Source organism: Varanus komodoensis, unplaced genomic scaffold, assembly GCF_004798865.1.
Source record: "Varanus komodoensis strain SLA01 unplaced genomic scaffold, ASM479886v1 scaffold53, whole genome shotgun sequence".
Taxonomy (NCBI): Eukaryota; Metazoa; Chordata; class Lepidosauria; order Squamata; family Varanidae; genus Varanus; species Varanus komodoensis.
The window spans coordinates 90,237-113,506 of record NW_025336126.1 but is presented as its reverse complement, the minus strand read 5'-3'; the positions used below and the strand labels follow the sequence as shown (position 1 = coordinate 113,506).

The 23,270-nt window shown below is 45.1% G+C and overlaps 1 protein-coding gene across 1 annotated transcript; it reads right to left on the bottom strand.

The window, feature by feature from the left end:
* Positions 1-11,024: 11,024 nt before the first annotated feature.
* Positions 11,025-22,756, bottom strand: FUS (FUS RNA binding protein). Its single transcript, XM_044447868.1, has 15 exons — positions 22,662-22,756; positions 20,410-20,434; positions 19,277-19,431; positions 18,315-18,456; positions 17,820-18,010; positions 17,414-17,627; positions 15,750-15,787; positions 14,274-14,306; positions 13,669-13,778; positions 13,189-13,318; positions 12,542-12,652; positions 12,121-12,256; positions 11,925-12,013; positions 11,534-11,681; positions 11,025-11,308 (listed from the first exon to the last, which is right to left on the bottom strand). The coding sequence occupies exons 1-15, from the start codon at positions 22,672-22,674 to the stop codon at positions 11,269-11,271; spliced, it is 1,575 nt and encodes a 524-aa protein (XP_044303803.1). The 5' UTR covers positions 22,675-22,756; the 3' UTR covers positions 11,025-11,268.
* Between the last annotated feature and the right edge of the window lie 514 nt (positions 22,757-23,270).

The window sequence follows — 23,270 nt, the reverse complement described above, 5'->3', positions numbered from 1 at the left end:
TTGCCACCTCAGGTGTCGGTTCCTCTCAGCAGTCGCCTGTTTCGGGCTTCCCCCAGTCACCGTCCATAGCATGTCGCGCTTTCATGAGGGGTAAAGACAGACCAGAGAGGAGGGGAAGGTGGAGCTAGCCAGCCGCACACCTGCAAGCTTTGCGGAAGGCCGCCGAGGCGACAGCTGCGCAGGCTGAGAATAAGGGGCGAGTGGTGCGGGGGGGGGGGGGGGGCGCCAACCCAGAAGCGGGAGGGGTAAATAGGAGGGGGTGCGGGAGAGATGTTCAGGGTGAACTGAGGCCTCTTTTAGTGCTAAGACTAAGGGAGTGAGTGTGGGGGGCGCTATTGTGCTGCTCCCTGGCATATTGAGTGACGGTCCCTCAAGTTGAGGTATGTTTATATGAAGGAGCAGGAAGGCTCACGGTTTTCAGGGCAACGCAATTTTGACCAGCCGTGTAGTTTCTGAGAGGGAAAGGAAAGACTCACTGAGTTGTGAGGAAAAACCTCTCGAAGGGGCTGAGGGCCAAAGAGGAGCTTTTGGCGGGAAAGCTGGGAAAGCAAACCCAGAGGCTCATGGCTGAAAAGCGTGGGGCGGGGAGGAGGGGCCGAGGGCTCAGAGACGAGGTGGCTGAAAAGGCGGCCCTGGAGGCCGAGAAACAGCAGCCTGGGGGAGAAAAGGGTGAAGGACGCAAAGTTCTGAGGAAAAGGGGGGTCAAGGGAGGGAAACCCCACACAGAACCTGTGGACGAGCGGTTTAGGATGAGAGAGGTGCCTTAGAAGCTCGAGGTACTTTGTCAGAGAAGCCAGGGGGAATGCAGCAAAAGGAGCAGGGACACAGGCAGGTTTGTATGCTGTTGATATGTTTGGGGCCACACATCTTATTCCTTGTAATTTCCTCATGCTGTTGTCGACCTTGCAGGGAGCTCTTGTCATGCCATGCGTTCCCACGGCTTGGACTCCCGTTCAGTCCTGGTACATTCCAGGAGTTCCCAAGCTTTGCGTTGCTTGCCAAGCCACACGCGCAGAGGAGTGTGACTCAGTGTCTCTCAGGAAGCAGGAGGACTATTAAAGGTTTCCTGTCATCATCACACGTGCACTGGGTCCCATCACTGTGCAGGTGAGCCTCAGGGAGATGCCTCAGGAGACAAGAAAAGAATGGGCAAGTGCCAACTCCAGTTTTCCTATGCAGCTACTGTCCCAGGGCTAACCTGCCCATCTGTGTCTGGAGGTACTGCTTTCTGAATGCGCATGCTGCATTTTGCCAGACCAGTGCAAAAACATTTTGTGTTTAAGGGTGGTGTGGTGTTGTGGTTGAAGTGTTTATTATCTAAGGAGAAAATTCAGGTGCAACCACCAGCTCAGCTATGATGTTCATTAAGCAGGCCTTTGGGCAACCATTATTATGACATTGCATTTATATTCTGCTCTTGCAAGGAACCCAAGATAACTCACAAGGTTCTCCTTCTCTCCATTTTATTGTCATAACAACAACCCTGTGAGGTACATTAGGCTGCAAGTCTGTGACAGACCTAAAGTCACCTAATGAACTCCATGGCTGAGTGGGGACTAGAACCCAGCTCTGCATCCACTCCAAAGACCCTTAACGACTTTCCCATGCTAGTTCTACCAGTATTCTCTCTTAGCCTAACCTACCCCAGAGGGTTGTTGTGAAGGAGTTTTGGAGAAAACACAAGTTGAGATGCATATGGTTTACATAAATCAGTGATAAAACAGAGAAACAATCAGCCATTGAAATGAAAAGCTGTTTCTTCCATGGGGAAGGCATGGGGGACTGCTGAAATGAGAGGGGAAAACATAAGTGAAGCTTCCCCTCCTTCATCAGTTACTTTCTGGGAAAATGTGCACCTGAAGCATCTGTCTATCATGTAGCTCTGGAAGCACTGATTTCAGGATGGGGAGGGGAAGGGAAGGAGGTGGCAACTTCACTATTATTAAAGGTGGGTTGCTGTTGTCACATAGATCCATTTTATCATCTTCTGTGTGGAGTCTATATTGTTTAAAGCCTTGAAGTTCTCTAGGTAACTTTGTGCTAGTCCCAGACTCTCAACCCAATCTACCTTACAGGGTTGGTATTGTGAGGATAAAATGGAAGAAGGAACTTGAGTTCCTTACAAGAGGCAAAAGGCATGATAGAAATGCAATGTAATAACATAAATTATCCCAAGGCTTGGGCTTTGGAAGTGGTTTTCAGTTTATGGGCTCAGCATCTGAATAGGGGTGGGCACTCTGACCATTTATACCATGGGTTCTCAAACTACAGCCCGGGGGCCAGATCTGGCCTGCCATGCCCATTTATCCGGCCCACCATGTCCATTTGGACCCACCGTGCACGTGCCCGCCACTGCCCACCTTGCCCCGTGCGCGAGGAGGCAGCAGTTTGCTCACTCAGAGAAAATGATCTCCAAGTGAGCAAGTCGCTGCCTCGCCTCCCCTCACCGCACGCACCTGCCTGCATCCTGCCTTGCCCCACGCCCCGCCCCCACCTCAGCGCACGCGCAGCCCCCCACCTCCGCCCGTGAGCACCACCTCCAGCCCACGCACCCCGCTGGCACCTTTCAACTGGCTCCCTGGTGAAAAAGTTTGAGGACCCCTGATTTATACTATGGGTGGGGAGGGGGGGGCATGGAGTTCCTGTCAAAAACTGTTAAAGCTGTTAAATCTTCCCAGCAACAGGCACTGTGCAGGCGCAGCACCCATGTATGTGGGATGCACGGAGAACACGACCAAGAACCCAGAGATTCTTTCCCATCCGTTAGCCATCTATGTAGCCAGTGAAGCATGTGGCCAAGGGTGGCATTTGGCTGCTGCCATTCAATGCAAATTGAGTGGAGGTTGGCCTCCCTTGCCCTTACTTATGATAATGTATATTTCTATGTACTTAGCTTATATTATTGTTATTAATTATATTTCTATACTTCTAGGCAAAGCACACCCAAGGTGGCTTACAACGTGTAGAACTCTTTATTGTATAAATTGCATAGAAATATACTCTTGGATTCTTAGTTTAACTTGAAAACCTGTGTGGTACAGTGCTAGAAGCACTGGATTAGGATTCGGGAGATCTGGTTTCTAATCCCCGCTTAACTTAAAGCTTTGTGAGTGACTTTGAGCCAGTTATGTATTCTCAGCCTAACCTACTTTACGAAGTTTTTGGAGAAGTAGGAGGACTGTGAGTCCTTTGCTAGAAGAAAAGAGGGAGAGAGATACATGTAATAGTAAAATAAATATACACAGCCTGTGATTATGCTTCCAAAGGAGTACCATCCACTCACTGTGATTTCAGTTCAGTACCCTGAATGTGTATCCATTTACCCATCCACCTCTGATCCATTTTGTTATGTTTATTTACCATTATGTTCTTACCTCTTAAGATTTCTGCCATCCCAGTTCCATCTCCCTCCTTGAATGGCCTGATGCCTCAGCCTATGAAATGTTCTAATGATGGGAAGATTTTGGAATTTGAACAGCACATTCCTTATCAATTGTGTTGTCAATTATCTTTCTGTTTTCCAAAGTCCTTCAGGTCATTCAGCAGATCATGCAGCTAAATCTAAGCACAATGGAAGTTCCTTTCCCACTCTCCTCTTTACCAGAGTAACATCTGAAATTAAGTAGTTGTGCTTCCAGGTCAGGGAAGTAGCAGACTGAATTGCTGTGTCAGGAAATTGCCCCTTTGGTCTGTTTCTGTTCTTCCCTTTAAGCTGTTTCTAAATCAAAGCCAACATCCAAATAGGGGACAAGGGGAAGGGCCAGGGCCAGTTCTATGGTGCAAGCTTCTCTCAGTTGGCCTGGGACTAGAGTACTTATCTCTGTTCTTGATCATGGTCAAGAATAACATTTTCTAGGAGTCACCAGAAACCAGTTTTACAAGCCTGGATGCACAAAGATTGACTGCCTGACAGCTTCTTGCTGGAGGAATGTACCTAGAGGGAGAATAACTTTGGGTAATAATTACAACAGCAGCTGTTAGTTTCTCTTGCCACTTAGCTTACTAAATGTTTATATACCTGCTCAAAGTAAACACAGGAAAAAACCTCAAAAGCATGCTTTACAAAATGGAGTTTGCAGAGAAAAGATTTTGAGAATTCATCTTGGATATCATAAGCACCATTTCCTCCTCTCCATATTTGCCCTTTCAAAACTTCCTTCATAAATATTTATTTCTTGTTCTATTATTCCTACGAAAACTATGCAATACTTTTTTTTCTCCTTACAAGAATTTTGTAAGGTAGGATCAACCAGTGTCCCAGATTTGACCTTTTGACCAGTATTTTAACCATTGTATTTTAAAAGGTAAGAAACTCAAAGTATTCCTGAGTATTAATACATTTATGTGCTGGCTTATCTCCAAGAAGCTCACAAGGTTATGAGGTAGGTAAGCTTATGAGATATGACTGGTCCTATGTCATCTAGCGCAATTCATGGCCAGGCAGGTTTTGAACCCAGATCCCTCTGATCCAAGCCCATCTACCTGCAATGTCACACAAATGCTCCTTCCCATGACTCTGTTTTGAGCATCCATCTCACCATTGTGCAATTCAAAAAGGGGCCCGCCTCACCATCATACCCCTTAGTCACAGAGGGAGTTGGTAGAATGCACAGGGTTAAAATAGAGAAATGACGTTTCCAGTGCTGTTACATAATACCTGTCTGGCTTGGATTCCTGGACAGCAGGAAATAGGTTATTATAGAACAACATGGCCTCCAGTACTTGAAGAGTTAATTGACAAATTACATAGCATGCTATTAAGATTTTGAAGGAAGGAAGCTAGCATTTAAACAAGGATCTGTTCTTAGCCCTGACATTTAGCTAACTTCAGGGTAAGACCAAGTGGTTTTACAGAAAACTGGATGCTTGACTCAAGGCTATTATGCACCAGCCTCTGAGTAAGAACAACCAGACAGCCAAACATAAAGCAATATATTTATCATACATCTTGACCTCAAGAAAGAGTGGGGTGGAATATATATTTTGTCCAGCAAGTCTTATGAGGTACTTGCATACTCTGTGCCATACACACAAAGACTGTCCATTTCCTGCTTTGCCATTTGAAAGTCCAAACCATTGATTGAATTGTGATGTGGCATTTTAGCTTCACAACCTTGTATAAGGAGCAAGACATGAGACATGGCAATTTCCCGGCTTTTCATTTAGCGAAGTCAGAATTTGGAGATAAGAAATGCTAATTGCCACAAAGTCTTAATAGTCAGTGGATCACAATACTGAAATGAGGACTATGAAAGGAGCCGACTACAGTTTATCTTGGACTGATGTATATTTAAGTTTTAGCCTTACATTTCTGTAAATACATGCATTGTTGTACTTAGGGGGAAATGGACCACTACAGTTGGGATAGAACTCTGGCTTCGACTTGAGAGGAAACCATTGGGAAGGATTTGACCAAGGGAGAATAGTTGAGCAAACTTGACATAACAAAATGGGGAAAAACCATTGAAGATGGCTTTTCCCCATCTTTGGGGGTAGATGGAGAGTGTTTTATTGTTTTAAAGTTTTATTGTATTTTAATTTGTTTTTATGGAGTCGTCCCTGGCCATGTCAAAGGATGAGGTTCCTGGGGAGCGCGTGGGCGCTGCCATTGGGGTGGTCACGGGCAATGGACGTTACAGCGGTGGAGGCTTAACGTGTCTGCATAGAAGAAGGAGGGACAGGTGGCTGACACCCGTCCCTCCTTCTGGTTCTGCCCCCAGCCAGAGGGTTCCAGGTAGTCTTGTCAACCGCCCCTCGGGCCTGATGGTGCTGCTGCTTAATGCCAGGTCAGTCCATAATAAATCTTCCCTCATCCATGACTTGATTGTGGATGAGGGGGCCGACCTGGCTTGCATAATGGAGACCTGGGCGGGAGCAGGGGGGGGGGATGTCACCCTCTCTCAAATGTGCCCGCCCGGGTATCTGGTTCAGCACCGTCCACGCCTCGGGGGGGGGGTCGCTTTGGTTTACCGAGCCTCCATCTCCCTCACGGGACTTCCAGTCCCTTTGAGACCAGGGCTGGAGTGCCTCTACTTGGTGTTGGGTGACCGAGACAGACTGGGGATTCCGTTGGTGTACCGTGCACCCTTCTGCCCAACAGTCTCCCTGCCTGAGCTGACGGAGATCGTCTCGGACCTGGTGTTGAGGACCCACCCCCAGGATGTTGGTCCTGGGGGACTTCAATCTCCATGCTGAGACTGGTCTGACTGGGGCGGCTCAGGACTTCATGGCCTCCGTGACGGCCATGGGGCTGTCTCAACATGTCGCAGGCCCAACCCATGAACGTGGACACACTCTGGACCTGGTTTTCTCGACGGGGCAGGAAGAGGGTGGTCTGAGGGTGAGGAATTTATGTCTGATGACACCCCTGTCATGGTCAGATCACTTCCTCATGAGGTTTGTGCTCGAGAGCGGCCTCTCCCTCTGTAAGGGTGCGGACCCGATTGTGTGGGTCTGCCCCCAGAGCTGGATGGATCCAGAGGGATTCCTGAAGGCCCTGGGAGAGTTTCCGGCTGACAAGACTGGTGCTCCTGTCGAGGCTCTGGTCGATCTATGGAATGGGGAGATGACTAGGGCTGTTGACACAATCGCTCCTAAGCGTCCTCTCCCACCAGGCAGTGCCCACTCTTCCCCTTGGCATACACCTGAATTGCGGGCGATGAAGCAGGCTGGGAGACGGCTAGAGCATAGGTGGAGGAGATCACGGGATGAATCTGACCGAACACACTTAAGAGCCCATTATCGGGCCTATGCTGTGGCGGTGAGGGTGGCGAAAAAGAAATTCTTCTCCGTTTCCATTGCCTCCTCAAATGCCGTCCGGCGGAGCTTTTTCAAGTGGTACAAGGGCTGGTCCGCCCTGGCCCTAAGAAAGATCTGGTTCTACCTTCGAAGGCCTGCTGTGACGACTTTGCCAAGCATTTCAGGGAGAAAATCGCTCAGATTCATCACGAGCTAGACTCTACTAGTGATTCAGAGGCTTCTGGGGAGAAACCAATGTCGCCGTCTGGTCCCAAATTAATGGATGAATTTCAGTTATTGCAGCCTGATGATGTGGACAAGGTGCTTGGACGAGTACGTCCCACCACTTGCCTATTGGACCCTTGTCCATCTTGGTTAATAAACAACGCCAAGCACGGGATTGGGATCTGGATCTTGGAAGTGGTTAACGCTTCTCTGAGGGAGGTTCGGGTACCTGCCCCTTTAAAGGAGGCGGTAGTCCGACCGGTCCTGAAGAAAGCGTCACTGGATCCAGAGATGGCCACTAATTATAGACTAGTGGCCAACATCCCGTTTCTGGGCAAGGTGTTGGAGTGGGTGGTGGTGGGACAACTCCAAGCACTCTTGGATGAAACTGATTATCTGGACCCATTTCAGTCCGGCTTCAGACCCGGGTAGGGTACTGAATCTGCCTTGGTTGCCCTGTACGATGACCTGTGCAGGGAGAAGGACAGGGGCAGTGCGTCCCTGTTGGTTCTCCTGGACCTCTCAGCGGCTTTCGATACCATCGACCATGGTATCCTTCTGGATAGGCTAGCGGGAATTTAGGGTGGAGGCACTGCTTTGCAGTGGTTCCGCTCCTATCTCAATGGCCGATTCCAGAAGGTAGTGCTGGGGGACTGTGGCTCTGCGCCATGGCAGCTATGCCATGGAGTACCGCAGGGGTCCATTTTGTCCCCTTTACTGTTTAACATCTACATGCAACTGCTGGGAGAGGTCATCAGGAGGTGTGGGCTGCAGAATCATCAGTACGCTGATGATACCCAGCTGTACCTCTCGTTTTCCACCAATCCAGGTGAGGCAGTGGCTGTGCTGAACCGGTGCCTGGCCAAGGTAATGGGCTGGATGAGGGCCAATAAACTGAAGCTCAATCCAGACAAGATGGAGGTCCTGTTGGTTGGCGGATCGGGCTTCGGGAAGGGTGAATTGAACCTAGTCCTGAATGGGGTTGCACTCCCTCTTAGGGACAAGATTCGCAGCCTGGGAGTGCTCCTCGACCCAGAGCTTTCACTGGAAGCTCAGGTGACAGCGGTGGCGAGGAGCGCTTTCTTTCAGCTTCGGCTGATCCATCAGCTGCGCCCCTACCTGGAGTAAGACTGCCTGGCGACAGTGACACACGCGTTGGTGACTTCCCAACTTGACTTCTGTAACGCACTCTACGTGGGGCTACCCTTGAAGACCGTCCAGATACTTCAATTGGTTCAAAATAGAGCTGCCAGGCTGCTGACGGGGACCGGGCGTTATGCTCACTTGACTCCAGTCCTCCGTCAGCTTCACTGGCTTCCCATTGAAGTCCGGGCCCAATTCAGGGTGTTGGTTATGACCTATAAAGCCCTTAATGGCTTGGGTCCTAGTTACTTGAAGGAGCGCTTACGTCCATATATGCCCGCCCGCCCCTTGATATCTGCGGGAGAGGCCCTTCTCCGGGAACCCTCCGTGAAGGAAATTAGGAGGGTGAGTACTCGGAGGAGGGCTTTCTCTGTGGTGGTGCCCAGTCTATGGAATGTGCTCCCCAGAGAGGTCCACCTGGCGCCGTCGTTATTTGTTTTTCGACGCCAGGCGAAGACCTTTTTATTCAAATGCTATATTAATATTATTTATTCATTTTATTCTTTGACCAGGGCAACTTATATTGTTAATTTTTATACAATACTATTGAAATTTATGTTGTGAGCTGCCCCGAGGCTTCGGTGAATGGGGCGGCATAGAAGTCTCAAAATAAATAAGATGGCCAAGGAAAAATATCAGAGGCAGGGAAAATCTCATTGTGATGCAAAACTGATATGTGCCATCATCTCCTTTATGGTGACCCTATGAATACCCTCCAAATAGAACTGTCCAGTTCCTGGAAACTCAATGCTGTGGCTTCTTTTGTGGAATCAATCCATCTCTTACTTGGTTTTCCCCTTCTGTATTTGACTTACTCTAGCATGAGTCTTGCTTTCTCATGTTTGTGCCTAAAGTATAATAGCCTTAGTTTTGTCCTTTTTGTTTCCAGTCTTGACTATATTGTTTCATAATACAGCTTGGAGCAGTTCCAACTTCTGATGACTCAGGAGGAAAATACGTTTTCTATGTAAAATACTTTGTTCAGATTATTGTATTAAGCTTCATTTATTCTTTTGAATCTTCCTTGGGGGCATGGCCAGAGACTCTTAATATCCTGTGGTCCTCTGGTAGACTGCTTTGTGCCAGCCAGGTAGAGTAAATACACACACAAAGCTCACTCCACTGGTCAGTCATGCAGGTGAAAAAAGGCAGAAAATGAACTTTGGAAGAAGCTGCTGTCTGAGAGTTTAAAGCAATTAGCAGACAGTGCATTGCCACTGCCTCTTTAAACTTACAACAGACTTAAACTAACATCAGTCTCAATGATAAAGAAATTTGTAGTCCAATAGCATCTGGAGGCTACACCTTATTAAAAACATTGGGTTTTTGTATTACGTTACTGACAACTATAAATATAGAATGTTTGTCTTACAAACTCTAGTGCCAGAAAGTGTAGTTTACCTTTTGAGTATATTAGCAGAATAATCCTAGAGGGCTTGAGGGCCCCATTGTATGGTCATTTCTAAGTACAGTAGGACTTGAGTTAGCTTGAGCTGTTGTGGTATAACTTTCTTTTTGATATGCCAGCTTCAGGAATAACATAGGCTTTTGTCCGAGGGCATGTTCAAAATAGCATGCTCCTTTACAAAAGACCTCCCCTTTAGAGTGGCACCAGCAGTGGGTGAGTAGATGCACAGTTGAAAAGCAACTAAGGGACTGGGTAGAAACTTCACCTTTTATTCGGGGACCCAGAAGGGCAGGGGGCTCCCACCCACTTAAGCTATAGCAACTTTTTCTTCGATCTAGGCCTTACACTGCTGTGGCGGAAACCCCATGCATGATGCACAGAGATCACAAGAACAGCCAGAGATGTACAAGCTATGGTCCTCTGGGAAGATATCCCTTAACTATTTTGTACCAGTTAAGCAAAGTATATCTTTCATCAGCACATGATAAACATGAGCTATACATTTCTGCACATTCTTACTGTCTGAAATACATTACTACAGGAAAAAATAAGGGCACGAAGTTGAAAACTTTCCTTTTACCTTCAACCTCTTGTTTCTGGTCCTGGACTATAAAGCTTTATTTTAATGGTCTCACATTACTGGCATTTCTGCATCACTATTGGGGACACAAACCTAAGGCCAACGAATCAGATATTAAGCTTTCAGTGTACTTTGAACTCCTAACACCTGCAAGTAGCTAAGGCCTTTTTTCCCAGATTTGCAAAACCTCAGAAATGCCAAGTGTTGGTACAAGAATGAAACCATTACATTAGTCTTAGTAAACAGTTTACATTCCTTGTTGCTAGGAAGTTGGTTAGGAAAAAAGAAAAGTGGCAACTAATGGGACTTTACCAAAAGTGTTGGTCATGCTCATAACTATGCTAAGAATTTTCACATTAGAAGAACATTTCCTCTCCCTGCACAAGTGTTTCCACTCAGCATGTTAGTAAAAACATTTCGTAAGGCTGGCTTGTATCAGGATTAATCAAAACATGTAGGAGGCTTTGGGGCTTCACATGCTTGTCTAACAATTCACAGCCAGAGGTAGCTTTGAGTGGCATAAGCAGATTACAGAAGATCTGGTCTGCCTTTTGTAAAGCTCTGCCAGATAATGATTCAAAGGAAAGGTGTGTGTTATCATCCTCACAAGAGATACATGTAAGCCTCTGAACTCAGGATCTCAGAGCTAGGCAGGACTCAGAAGGATCCTAGAGAATTGCACCCAATTCTCCCATCATAACCCAATTATGTTAAATTGGAGTAAAACTAGAAATATCACTTGCATGTATACATGTATACAAATATCACTCCACCATGGAACAAGAACTGAAATGCCGTATCACCTTACATAATGGTTACTACACTTCCAAATGCTTGTTCCACTTTAAACAAATACAAAAACTAAATATGTATCTCACACTACCTTTTTACATCTATTATTTGCTGAACAAGTCAGACCAAAACAAGTTATTTTCAGATTTGACTGAAAACATTTATTATTCAAGTCTCCTACCCCACCCTGCAATTTACACACGACTAAAACATGTTTTTAAATGTACTTGGAAACAATTCCACACAGTCAACAGAAATTAATAGAAGGGAATACAAAGTTTGTACACAAACCAACAAGGGGTACACAAATTTTCAACAAAGTTGGACATTATACAAAATAAAAAAGTTTATAAATTCACATGGTTTGGGATTCTGTACAGGCTCAATAGGGTCTCTCACGGCGATCTTGTCTATGGTCCCCTCTAGAAAAGAGAAGAAAGTTTAAATTCCAGATTTACAGACTTTTCTTATTTGTTGTATAGTACTTAGCAACATCCCACAATTGGACTGCAATGGATGAACATAAAGTCAAAATACAGATCCAATTGTCTGTCCCCCCCCCCTCAGATTTGTATCCAGAAAAAGAAATACAATTTCCAGTTGTCAACTCATCCATCTACAATTTCTGCTGCTCAAGTAGTATTTACCTGGAGTCCATTTTTCCCGGTCCAAAGTTGCCTCTGTCTCCACCTCTTCCACCTCGGAATCCTCCCCGGTCTCCACCCCTGCCTCCACGGAAGCCACCGCGGTCAAAGCCTCCCCGGCCGCCACGCCGTTCTTCACCAAATCCACCTCCTGGTAAAGAAGAGGAGGTGGAAGTTACGCTGCTGGTCTGATACAGCTTTTCTCATGTGTCCAAACCATTCTAGATGCAAGCTGTGCGTTTCAGAAGAACAGAGTAAGTGCAGCAAAGAACTAATGTACAATACCAATCCAAACAAAAGAAAGAATTCTCAACCATGCACTACAAGATAGTGTCCACATCTGTACACAAGAGACAACATCTCAAAACATTTTCCATAAGCCCTTTCCACTCACCCATATGTGGTCCCCCAGGTCCATCTGGTTTTGGTGCTTTGCACTGGTTGCATTCATTACGCCAGGAGAAATTCATGTTCTCACATGTGCTAAGACAGGCATTGGGAAAAGGGAAGAAATGTATTGAATTCAATTCCAGTAACTTAGACCCTTTCCCCGCAACCCTTCCACTCATGACACTAATTATTCTTCTTACGGATTGGGACATTTCCAGTCTCCTGCACGCTGTTGGCCACCTCCTCCGCTAGGGAAGCCCCCTCTGTTGCCGCCACTTGAACCACTGTTACTGCCACCTCCACCACCACCACCAAATCCACCACGGCCCATGGGTCCTGAGGAGGAGATTAGAAATCAGTCAGTGGCAACTACTAATTTTGTAAATGTTTTCCTACTGCAGTTTACCTCTCGCTTTTATTAAATTTTACTTTTCAACTTAAGCAGAATGCAATACCCATCTTATGTTTTACATTCTATAGGCCATGTTGTCCCTCCTCTCCCCACCACTCTAATGAACAAATTCCTCCTTTCTTGCTGAAAAACAGTATAGGGATAACATGAAGCAATTCTATTACAAGTTCCGCTATTCTCAACTACAGGAAGACCAATGACACACATACCTCCTCTACCACCACGGCCTCTTCCTCCACGGCCATTACCACCACCTCGGTTAAAGTCTGCCCGTCGGGTAGCAAATGAAACTTTGATGGGGTTACCTGAAAACTCCTTCCCTGGTGAGATCAGGGAGAATTTATATTAGCCCCATATGAAAACAAAATTTTATATTTTCAGTGTTAGTACTTCTTTAGGTAAAGGTAAAGGTTTCCCCTTGACATTAAGTCCAGTCATGCCTGACTCTAGGGGGCAGCGCTCATCTCCGTTTCCTAGCTGATGGAGCCAGCGTTTGTCCGCAGACAGTCTCCGTGGTCGTGTGGCCGGCATGACACCAAAGGGCACGGAATGCGGTTACCTGCCCACCAAAGTGGTACCTTTTTATCTACTTGCATTTGCATGCTTTCGAACTGCAAGGTTGGCAGGAGCTGGGACGGAGCAACGGGAACTCACCCCATTATGCAGATTCGAACCGGCAACCTACCAGCCCAGCAGAACAGCAGTTTAAACCACTGCACCACCCGCAGTCCCTAGTTACTGCACTTGTATTTCTCTTCTAACACTGCAGGGGGATCTCTTCCCTGTCACACTGAGTAAGAACCTAGTTTCAAAACCCAACTTAGTAGCAGAATTGCAATTCTAAAGTGGCAATTACCATCAAACCAGTCAATAGCAGCCTTTGCAGAGGGGGGATCATCAAAGGAAACTGTAGCCTCTCCTTTCAGTTTTCCTGTTTCACGGTCTGTATACAGGTTTATCATAGGCTGTCCTGTTTTCTTGTTCGTCTGTAGAAAAGCACACTAAATTATGTTTTGGACTCATCTAGATCCTGCTGTTACAAGTAATGCAGCTATATGTAGCAACTGTCATTTGTTTTGTCATACTGCTATATGGAAATTTTAATTAACCTTTAGTTGCTAACCACTGTACTGACTGGAAAAATCATTAAAAACAGATTAAAAGAATCCACCCATACTAATTTGCCCATACTGTAGGAAACAATTTTGCCATTATATTCAGATCACCATTACTGGAGTGTTTAGAGACAAGATTTTGAATGCTCTTTATAGCAACATTGCACCCTTTTAGTTAATGAGTACAGCTGCAAACAAAGGCACAATGAGCACCAATTTACCTTGATGATGCCAATCTGCTTGAAATAGTCTGCTACTGACTCAATAGTTACATTTTCACCAAGTCCTTGAACAAAGATGGTGTTGTTGTCAGAATTATCCTGCTCACCAGCTGCAAAAGAGCAAAATCATATATTTTAGTGTTTAAAAGTCTTTGCATTCCTGCTTCCCACCAGTGTCCTTCCTGCCATGTCTAAATCAAAAAACCTAACAGTATTCCAGCAAATACTGAATGATACAGTGTTATTTTTAATGCAAGATGCACAACTCTGACACCATGTTCAAGCTTTAAATAAATGCTACAGGACACTCTTTTGCTGAATGAACACTGGTCTTCACATCTGCACATCATCATTCCTGCTTTATTTGGCTGAATCACAAAGTTTCTTTTTTAGACCAACCTGAAATAAGTATTTACATAACCTAAAAACTCTTGTCATTTACTTTGCAGAAGAACACCTCACTTTCAACTTAATAGGGACACCACAGGCCTCTCAGGTCATCTAGCATTTGCACCTGGAACACCTGCACATTAGAAAGTTTAGACCTCCAAATCCTTTGTGACTGCAAATCAAGTCAATGTGAAACAACCCAAGCAAATACTTACCAGAATCATGACGTGATCCTTGATCCCGTGGTCCTTTTGCACATGAAAATAAGAGGAAGAAAAGATTCAGTTAGCAAGTGAGAGCTTCCAACTTATTTTCATGTATCAGCACCACCATCACAACCACATAAGAAACAGGCCAGTGTTGGAACATATGCAGCCTCAGGCTTACTTTAAAATACAAGAGAAGCATCCCCACATCCAGTCAAAAGTGGTCCATGTCTTAATGACAAGACTGCTTATTGTAAAACCAGTTTACCACTCTTTTCTCCAGGTCATACTAGATCTAATTTTGCAGTTTTGCAGGGAGAAGCATGGCCTCCAGACACACACTTGAAACACCATTGGACAACCACTCTGAAGCATCTATTTTACATTCTTTTATAGCATACATTTGCCACTGCTACCCAGAGTCTGTTATTGACCCTTGATCAGTCTTTAAAGTTTCCAGCACCATGCGGTCTGTAGCAGCATACTGCAATCTATCCTGGGACTCATTTCATCATAAAGACACTTCATGAAAAAAGAAACTTATGGAGTGAGAACAAACCATCTTACATCAGAGAACACGTTTAGAATAAGCCCTTTACAAATGAGAGCTTTGTTTTTCTAAACCATCAGGTTATTCACTTGCATAAAACATTTTATTAACATTCTATATATAGGTTTTAAACCATTTGACACCTTTTATCACACCCAATCATAATCTTTTGAAAGCGTATGCCCAACACTGGTCTCAAATGCATTAACATTCCTATACAAGTGTTTTAAAATATTAATGCCAAGCCCTTTTCAGCCAACCCTATGGGAACTTTCCTTAAAACCAATTCTTTCGGTTTGCTACATTCAAGTTCAAAAAGACCTTTGTGAAACTTCGTAATATTAACACCAAACTCTCTCTAAAAAGAAGCGTGTGAAACCACTTATTTGTTGAAGAGCTCTTAAGAGTTTCATATAAACAGAATTACATTTTCAAGTTTGAAGGGAGCGGTCCCTCCCATATTGTCTCCTACACCAGTAACTTTTTAAACAAGGTACCATAAACCTTTGTTTTACCATGTTTCCTCAGGACTGCATGCACTTTCATTAACACATTTTAACACCGCATTCTCAGATGTGTTTTTAAGGAGGGACAACACACAAACCCAACACAGTGATTTTTTTCCTCATGTTCTCCCATAAACACAGGTCTCGGGGAGGGGGTTCATTTCCCCCCCGGTCTTGTTGCAAGACATACAACCAAAATGTACTGAACTGGCACCAAGAACTTGGCCGAGTAGAAAGCCCCTTAACGTGGACATCAACACCACAGATACAACCAACCATTTTGGCATATATGCCACAACGGGGGGCTCCCATAGGTTTTTAATCTGATAAACGGTGGCTTTTCAACTTTTTGGCATACAAACAGCGTCTCCAAAAAATAATATAGAAATACACTTTTGTGGTTCAAGTTTTTGAACTCTTTGGACTTACCACCAAATTTATTGAAGCCACCACCTCGCTCACCACCGCTGAGGAGATAAGTTAGAAGATAATGATGCTTTTTCCATGGCTAAAAAGGTTTGTTGCTAGAAACTACACCATATCCGTTAAGATGCTGGCCAACATTTATGTTTGGTTCTTCCTGAAGGTCTAAAGACAACCTGCTCCACCTTTTCTTTGCCCTCAGCATTTTTAAAAATGTATCATTAAACCCTTGAGAAGGTTTGCAAGTGAAACAGCTCTAGTGTTTAGTCATTCTTGCTTCCGATGTTGAACCGTTACACGAGGCGTCGTGATGCAGCTTTTGAGACAATGTTGTTTTCCTTGTAGCCGTCCTATTCTTGGCATGACTGGTGAACCAAGCTCATTTTTAAAATATTGTATACCGTGCACGCTGTATTTCCAGTTCACCTTTCTCAAGTTCAATTTGTTTTTGCAAAGTTTTTGCTGTTTAACAACCCTAAATGCAGATATCTGCTTTGAAAGCATGTAAGAACCCGTTCCCTCATCATTGTGTACTCATAATAAGTTATTTCAACTCTAAAGACTGCATATCTGCCTGCCATAAGATCTCTCTCCCTTCCTCAGACCCTTAACTAACATGTGGAAGGTGGAGATTTGATTTAAGTTCATTGACTTTCATACCTGTGGCACACAAAATGCAGAATTTGTTAACAGAGCAGGTATTGTTAACAGAGCAACAACTTTTCATAAGCAAACAACCTTTCAGCTGCCCCCACCTATACTCACCTCTCTACTATCTCATCTCCCAGTCAGCTGAAGCCCATATAGTGGATTTTGCTTAGCAACCATTGCCTCTCAAACACCACTCTTTACCACCCCTCCACAAAAAAGGAGGCAGTACACACACCCCAAAGCAGCTAAGGATAGTGCTGTGCTACAACGTAAGCCACAAGTACAAGTCCAGCCACTATGTGGGAAAACCAACACACATCCTTTTAACCTAAATTGACACCCATTATATGGCTAGACCACGGCAGTATAACCCCAAGGAAAGCTGCCTTACAATCTGCACAAAGTATCTCTTATAGATGGAAGTTTTTATAACCCTTGAGTTGCTTTCAGCATATAAACCAGGCCCCCTCAGTGTACCTCACTGGGTTTACACTGGGGGATAGAGTTGAAGGATAATCCTATTGTCTAGACATCAATTTCTTTTTCATAACAAGGAAGTACTGAATTTCTTGTATGTGCAGGTACAGACATGTAACATGGCTCAAATAGGACCATAATTCACCTTTGCGGAATAGTACTTATGTTCATATCAAGTGCACCTTTGAGGTTGTAAACAGATCCAAGTAGGATTACGAGATGAAAATACAGTTTTGCCCCCATGCAGAGATTTGTTACTGCAATGGTTGATTGTCAGAAAACAGATTTTTAACTCCTTCACATGCAGACAAGGAACAAAATAAACCTGTTGAAATCCATTAAATAGTCACCCCAAAGAGAAAGCACTCTGATCTCAACAATGTACATGGTGGCATCCCGCCCTTGTATACATAAAACACTATACACTTTAGTCATTACACCCTCCCATACATAAAAGATTAGCTTCTTATTGGCAAGTACTATGAAAGATGCCGGTTAAAGATACCCACTCCCTCTCCCACAACAAGTGATTGGACACCTACCCCATGCCTCCACGACCACCTCTGTTGCCACCTCTACCACCACTCCGATCAAAGCCACCTCTACCATATCCACCGCCGCCTCCACCACTGCCTCCACCGCCTCTGCCACGGTTGCGGTCCTGCTGGCTCCCATATCCACCTTGATCCTGGCTGCCATAACCACCTCCACTGCCACTTCCACTCATGGAGGACTGATCTTGGCCATAGCCACCAGCTGGAAAAGACAAAAGAATTAAACATTAGACTGTAAGGCCCAAGGCTCAGTGTCTGGTAGAGGGGCATGGAATGATGGCAAGTAGCAGTTGCTCTTGCTTCCCACTAGGTGGCAGCCACTGACTTCCACGTTCTGTGCTTGAGTGAATTTTGTACATACAGCTCAATGAGGAATAAAAAGAAGTGTACTCACATCCACTACCACCACCTCCTCCACTGCTACTGCCACTGCCATATTGACTCTGCTGGCTGTAGCTCTGGGGTGGGTTGTACGAAGGCTGCTGCCCGTAGGAGCTCTGCTGCTGGCTGCCATAGCTTGACTGCTGGCCATAACCTCCACTCTGGGGTTGCCCATAGCTGGAGGGTTGAGAGCTGGTGCCGTAACTGCAGATTTCAAAAAGTGACATGTATAAAAGATAAAGCATTTAATTCACCAAGTATCCAAATCCATCAAAAGACTAACACATATAGATGGAAATTCTGGCTACTAATCTGAACTCTGGCTGACAAATAGTCTTGCTCTATAAAGGTAAGCACAGGGTAAGCAAGCCTAGATTCTTCACCACCACTCTCCAATGTAGCCAGAAAAAATACAGTAAGTCATTTAACATAAAGAAACAGCCTAAAAGCTGCAATGAAAATTGCACTATTCCCCGTTTTGGACACTACTGTGGTAAGTGATCCTCACCTTCCAGTGGTGGAGCTGGCTGGCTGCTGGGAGTAGCTGGGATAGGATGACTGTTGTCCATAGGATGTCTGTGAAGTCTGACTGCTGCCATATCCTGTTGATGAGCCGTAAGCTTGTGGTGTTGACTGAGTGCCATAGCCAGCTGTTCAGAAGAACAATTCATTCCAATTAAATCTTGTGTGGCATGCAATCACTGGCCATTAATGTTGTTTAGCTTAGTACACTTAGGGTTTAGGAACATTAAGCCATTCACTACCTGTAGATTCCAACTTTCCTGACACACTAAGCAGAATCCTATAGGATGTGTACACCCCTGCCAATTAAAGCAAGGGCAGAAAATGCTGCTTAAGGATGGGAACAGGCAAAATGTGTAAGAAGCATTGGAAATGTAAGCCACTTCAGTTTTGCCAGTTGACTTTCTAAGCATCAAACTATTAAAATCACACCACTATCTAGAACTCCCCTCAAGCCATCAAATAGTGCTGGGATGGGATGCAAAAGCACCAGAATCAAAATTCCCACTCAGCAATAAAGCAAGTCAGCATTTTGTCACATACAGTACATAAAGGGCAAAAATGCCACACTGCCAATTACCTCTGAAAAACACATTTGCTCTCTAAATTTCCTAGCTATGCAGACAGTCAGTAATTCTCCAGATTATTTATTTTTCCATTTGTATCCTGCCTTATTCCTACAAAGGGCTCAAGGCAGCTTACATCTCCTCCTCCATCTTATCCCCACGACAACAACCCTGTGAAGTAGGTTGGGCTGAGAGTCTGTGACAGACCCAAAGTCACCCAGTTGGCTCCATGGCTGAGCAGGGACTAGAACCCAGATCATCTGAGTCCCAGTCCCATGCTCTTAACCACTACACCACACTGGCTCTCAGATTAGCTGATCTCTTCACATATTTCACCCAAGCAAGAATGAAGACCAGAAACAAAATATGCTACAATACTCACAGCTTTGAGTCTGCCCATAAGAAGAGCTGTAACTACTTTGGCCATATCCAGAAGCATCCGATGACTGTCCATAACCACCATAGCTCTGCTGCCCATAGGGCTGACTAGTTTGCTGAGAATAACCCTGTGTGGGTGGAGTTGGGTATGCCCCATAACTAAGGGAAAGCAAGAGGGGAAAAAAAATCAGCTAAAGAACTTTCCCCCCACAAATATCTCACAATCTTGTATTCATAGCAAAACAAAATCAAGCTCTTCCCTAAAACATATGCACCTAGCATGGTTAGATAAAATTATGAAAGGTGTAACCATCCTGCCAGAGTAAGTTGGAAGAACCGCAGGCATGTAAGGAAAATTACAGGCAGTGCTGTGGCACCTTAAAAATCCAGTTAACTCACTGTGGCATGAAAATAGACAAAACAGTATTTCACATAATGCATTAATTGGGAATCTTATGCAAGTTATACAGAAAGAAATCCTACAGAAATAGGACTGCAAACTGAATGTCCTGAAATAGTTCTAAAGCTGCCCTACTTTCTTTGAACAGCTTCATGTAAAATCCCCTCAACTCTTGAACAATTTTTCTAGCTTTCGTGGAACCTGCTTTTGGAATCTGAATTGGGAATACTCTAGAATTATGAGCATAACACCACACATACAGACAGAAACCAATACTTTATAATGCTATGGGGAAGGGGAAATTAACTTCCTTACAAAATTGTAGTTACTTCAGGTGTTGCTCTTCCAATGCAATTCAAGATTGAATTTTGTAATAACTTGAGACCAAGAGAGTAAACTTGGATTTAAGTGATCTGCTTTCTGATAAGATGTTTCCAGAACAAGCCAGCACTACCACTACTAGTAAATTAGGATCTGTTGTCTAATAAAAGAAAATTAAGATTAGTCAAGACCAAAGTATGATCATGTGGATCTGCTTCTCTGGGACAGCTCATGGAGCCCAAGCATCCTCCATGTTTTTACAGACATAATTAGCATAATCTACTTCAGGATTCAAATCAAGAAAAGCACTGCTCATGTATGGTTAATGCTATAGTTATGTACATAGAAAGCCACATGCAAAGACATGCTAATGTGCCAATCATGCATGAAAGGTGAATAATTGAAGGGTTATTTACCTCTGTGTTGCCGACTGGCTATAATCTACAAGGAAAAAAAATAAAACCATGTTAGATCTGTTTTAAAAGATTGGTTGTACACAACCAATTTAACAAAATTCTCCCTACAGAGAGAATAGGAGGCGCTTCACATGGGATAGTAGCTGAGGTACATTTCTTAAAAGCTGGATGTTCTCTCTAGGAGTCTGATTATAAACACGTGTGCAAATACTATATTCCAGGATGCTGACATAGCACATGACAGGAATACAAAGGCCTGGAACAAAATCCAGAAAAATCTCTTTCCAAATGTTCCAAGAATATCCCTGGAAAAAATAAGGATTATAAAAATTATAAAAATTAGATTTCCCTTTTTTTGTTTCCTTCCTATAGGAGACCTCACATCCCTAATATTCCATGCAATTAGTGCATGAAGGCTGCATGAGCAATTGGAATAGCTTCCTAGCAAAGCTCAAGTGTTATTTTTAGCAAAAAAAAAATAATGGGGAAAAAATTAAGAGACATCTGGTTATTCTGCAATTTCTCTGGTTCTCCTCATGCCATGCAGTTTATGGCAGAAGTAGAATCATGTTTAAGACAGGAAAAAAGCTACAACTCCAAGGTGTGCTGTGAGCTGTAGACTTTTTCCTACTTAAACTTGCACAGAATTATGCCTTTAATCACTTATGGTACTGCCAGACATAATGAGTTACAATTAAAAAACTATTCATAAAGACCCAATCTAATGAAATATTTAAAAAGTTCATGTAACAAGAACTTCGTAACAATTTATATGCTACTTTACATGCATCTATCTGCCAATGCAAGGCAAGTTCTTACCCTTTCAAGTTACCTCACACCTTCGAGAAAACCTCAATTTAATTTACTGAAACTGCATCCCTAGGCAGCTGTAACCCTGACTCAGGCCTCACTGAATTTAATGAAACTTTATGCCTAGTTAAATGTGTACAGGATTCTACCCTAAACAACTCGGATGGAGGATCAGAGAAGTATCAGTACTGCCCTCAAGCATGGGAAACACGGGGAAGATTAAATTATCCCACCCATTAAGATGCGTGATAAGAGCTGAACCGAATTTCAGTCCACATGTAAATCGTCCAGCGGACGATGAAAAAGTGTCTGCAGAAAGGCCTAGAAACGAGGCGGGGGAAGCGGTTGGCCGCGCGTGGGCGACCTCCTTCTGGGACGCGCGGGGCAGAATGAATCATTCGCAGCTATGCAACAGAACAAGAGGGAGGGGCCAGAAGGACCCGGATGTAACACTGCGACAAAGGCAGCCTTATACACGCACGCGCCAACACTTCAAGCGAGCTCTTTCCCCCGCTCGGATTCGAGCGCGCATGCGGGTAAACGATTCTTCTCCCTCCCTTCCCACTGCGCCTAAGTCAAGTTTTCCATTGCTTAATAACCCCTCCCTCAGGGACCGGCTCTGCGCATGCGCATCTACTAACGCCTCCCTGCGCAGAGCAGCTTGAAACCCCGTCTCGCCGCCGCGCCTCATTTACTGAGCCCTCCTTGCTGCCTTTTGGAGCTGTTAAGCACGGCCGCTTCTTTCTGCCCCCCCGCCCCGCACGGGAGCACAAAATGGCGGCAGTTAATTGCGCAGTTAGGATCCACACAGCTTTCTCTCTACGGCGTCCTCTCCATTTTCGGAAAATCCAAACGGGAGCCTCCAGGTGAAGGCGTCTCCCTCCATTTCGGAACAACGCGCAGAAAAAGCGGGAAGAAACAGCGCCTCCGATACGCCGCACTTGCCCCACCCACTGCAAAAGCCTCGCTTCCCCCTTTCTAGGACTGCCGCCATTTCCGTCTTCCTTTGGAAAGTCTCTCAGACCTACTCTGTGGTAACCGAAGCCCTCAATTCATATCAGCACGGCCTCGTTATGCAGAGTGCCCCTACCTGCAGCTAACCCCATTAATCTGGGTTCAAGTGCTCCCTTTATCTTGCCATTGAACCCTCTCAGCCTCACTCCCCCCCTCGAATGAAGTGACTTCCTTCGGTATTCTCCCCGTTCTTACAACCCCATCCCAAATCCCTACTACTTGGCTATTCCCTCTATTTTTTATTCTTCCCCCGCCCCGTTCTTTGCACAATCAAGCGGACTGAAAAAAATGGCCCCTTTTAAGAAGAGCAGTTCCTCAGGATTCCGATTCTCTCCTCGTATAATACCGGTCAAAAGGCATCACACGCCTTAGATGCCACCCCGCCGGCGCTTTACAGAGTGAGGCCCTTCCTGTGTCGCCCCTCTCACCGTTAGATGCCATTGCTGCAGCCCACCCTGGTTTTCTCCCCAGCGGGCAAAAGCAACCCTCCGCCGCCTTCTCGACCGCGTTGCCGTTCCTTCCCCGCCCGTGCCCCAGATATACCTTCCCCTCCCATCCCCCTTGGGCTGCACCATATAAGAGTGCGGGGGGGGAGCATTGGAAACGTGCTTATGAAAGAGCACACAGCTGACCGCCCACGTTGCTCACGACTTCACCTTCTACAACCGGAGGTCTGTGCAAGCTCCATTCATTTAGCGGCATTCGCGGCAATGGAACTCAATTACCAAAACAACGTGCTCAGGGTCATGCTCCGGCTTTCTGGGCTCCCCTATTGCACTGCCATGGTGTGACCCAAGTTGCTGGGTGGGATGAGATCACGGCAGAAAACTGGAAGCAACCACATTCGCGTACCGGCGGGGGTGGACAACAGCACGAGTGGGAAAAAATCCGCATGAGTGTGTTTTTCTTTCAGTAGTGTCACTAGGTGATTTTAAACCCTGGATTTTTGCTGCAGTCCTGCACATCCTTACTTGGAGTGAGCCCCACAAAGTTTAACGGCACTTACTTTTGGCATGCATAGGGTGGCCTAGAAAGGA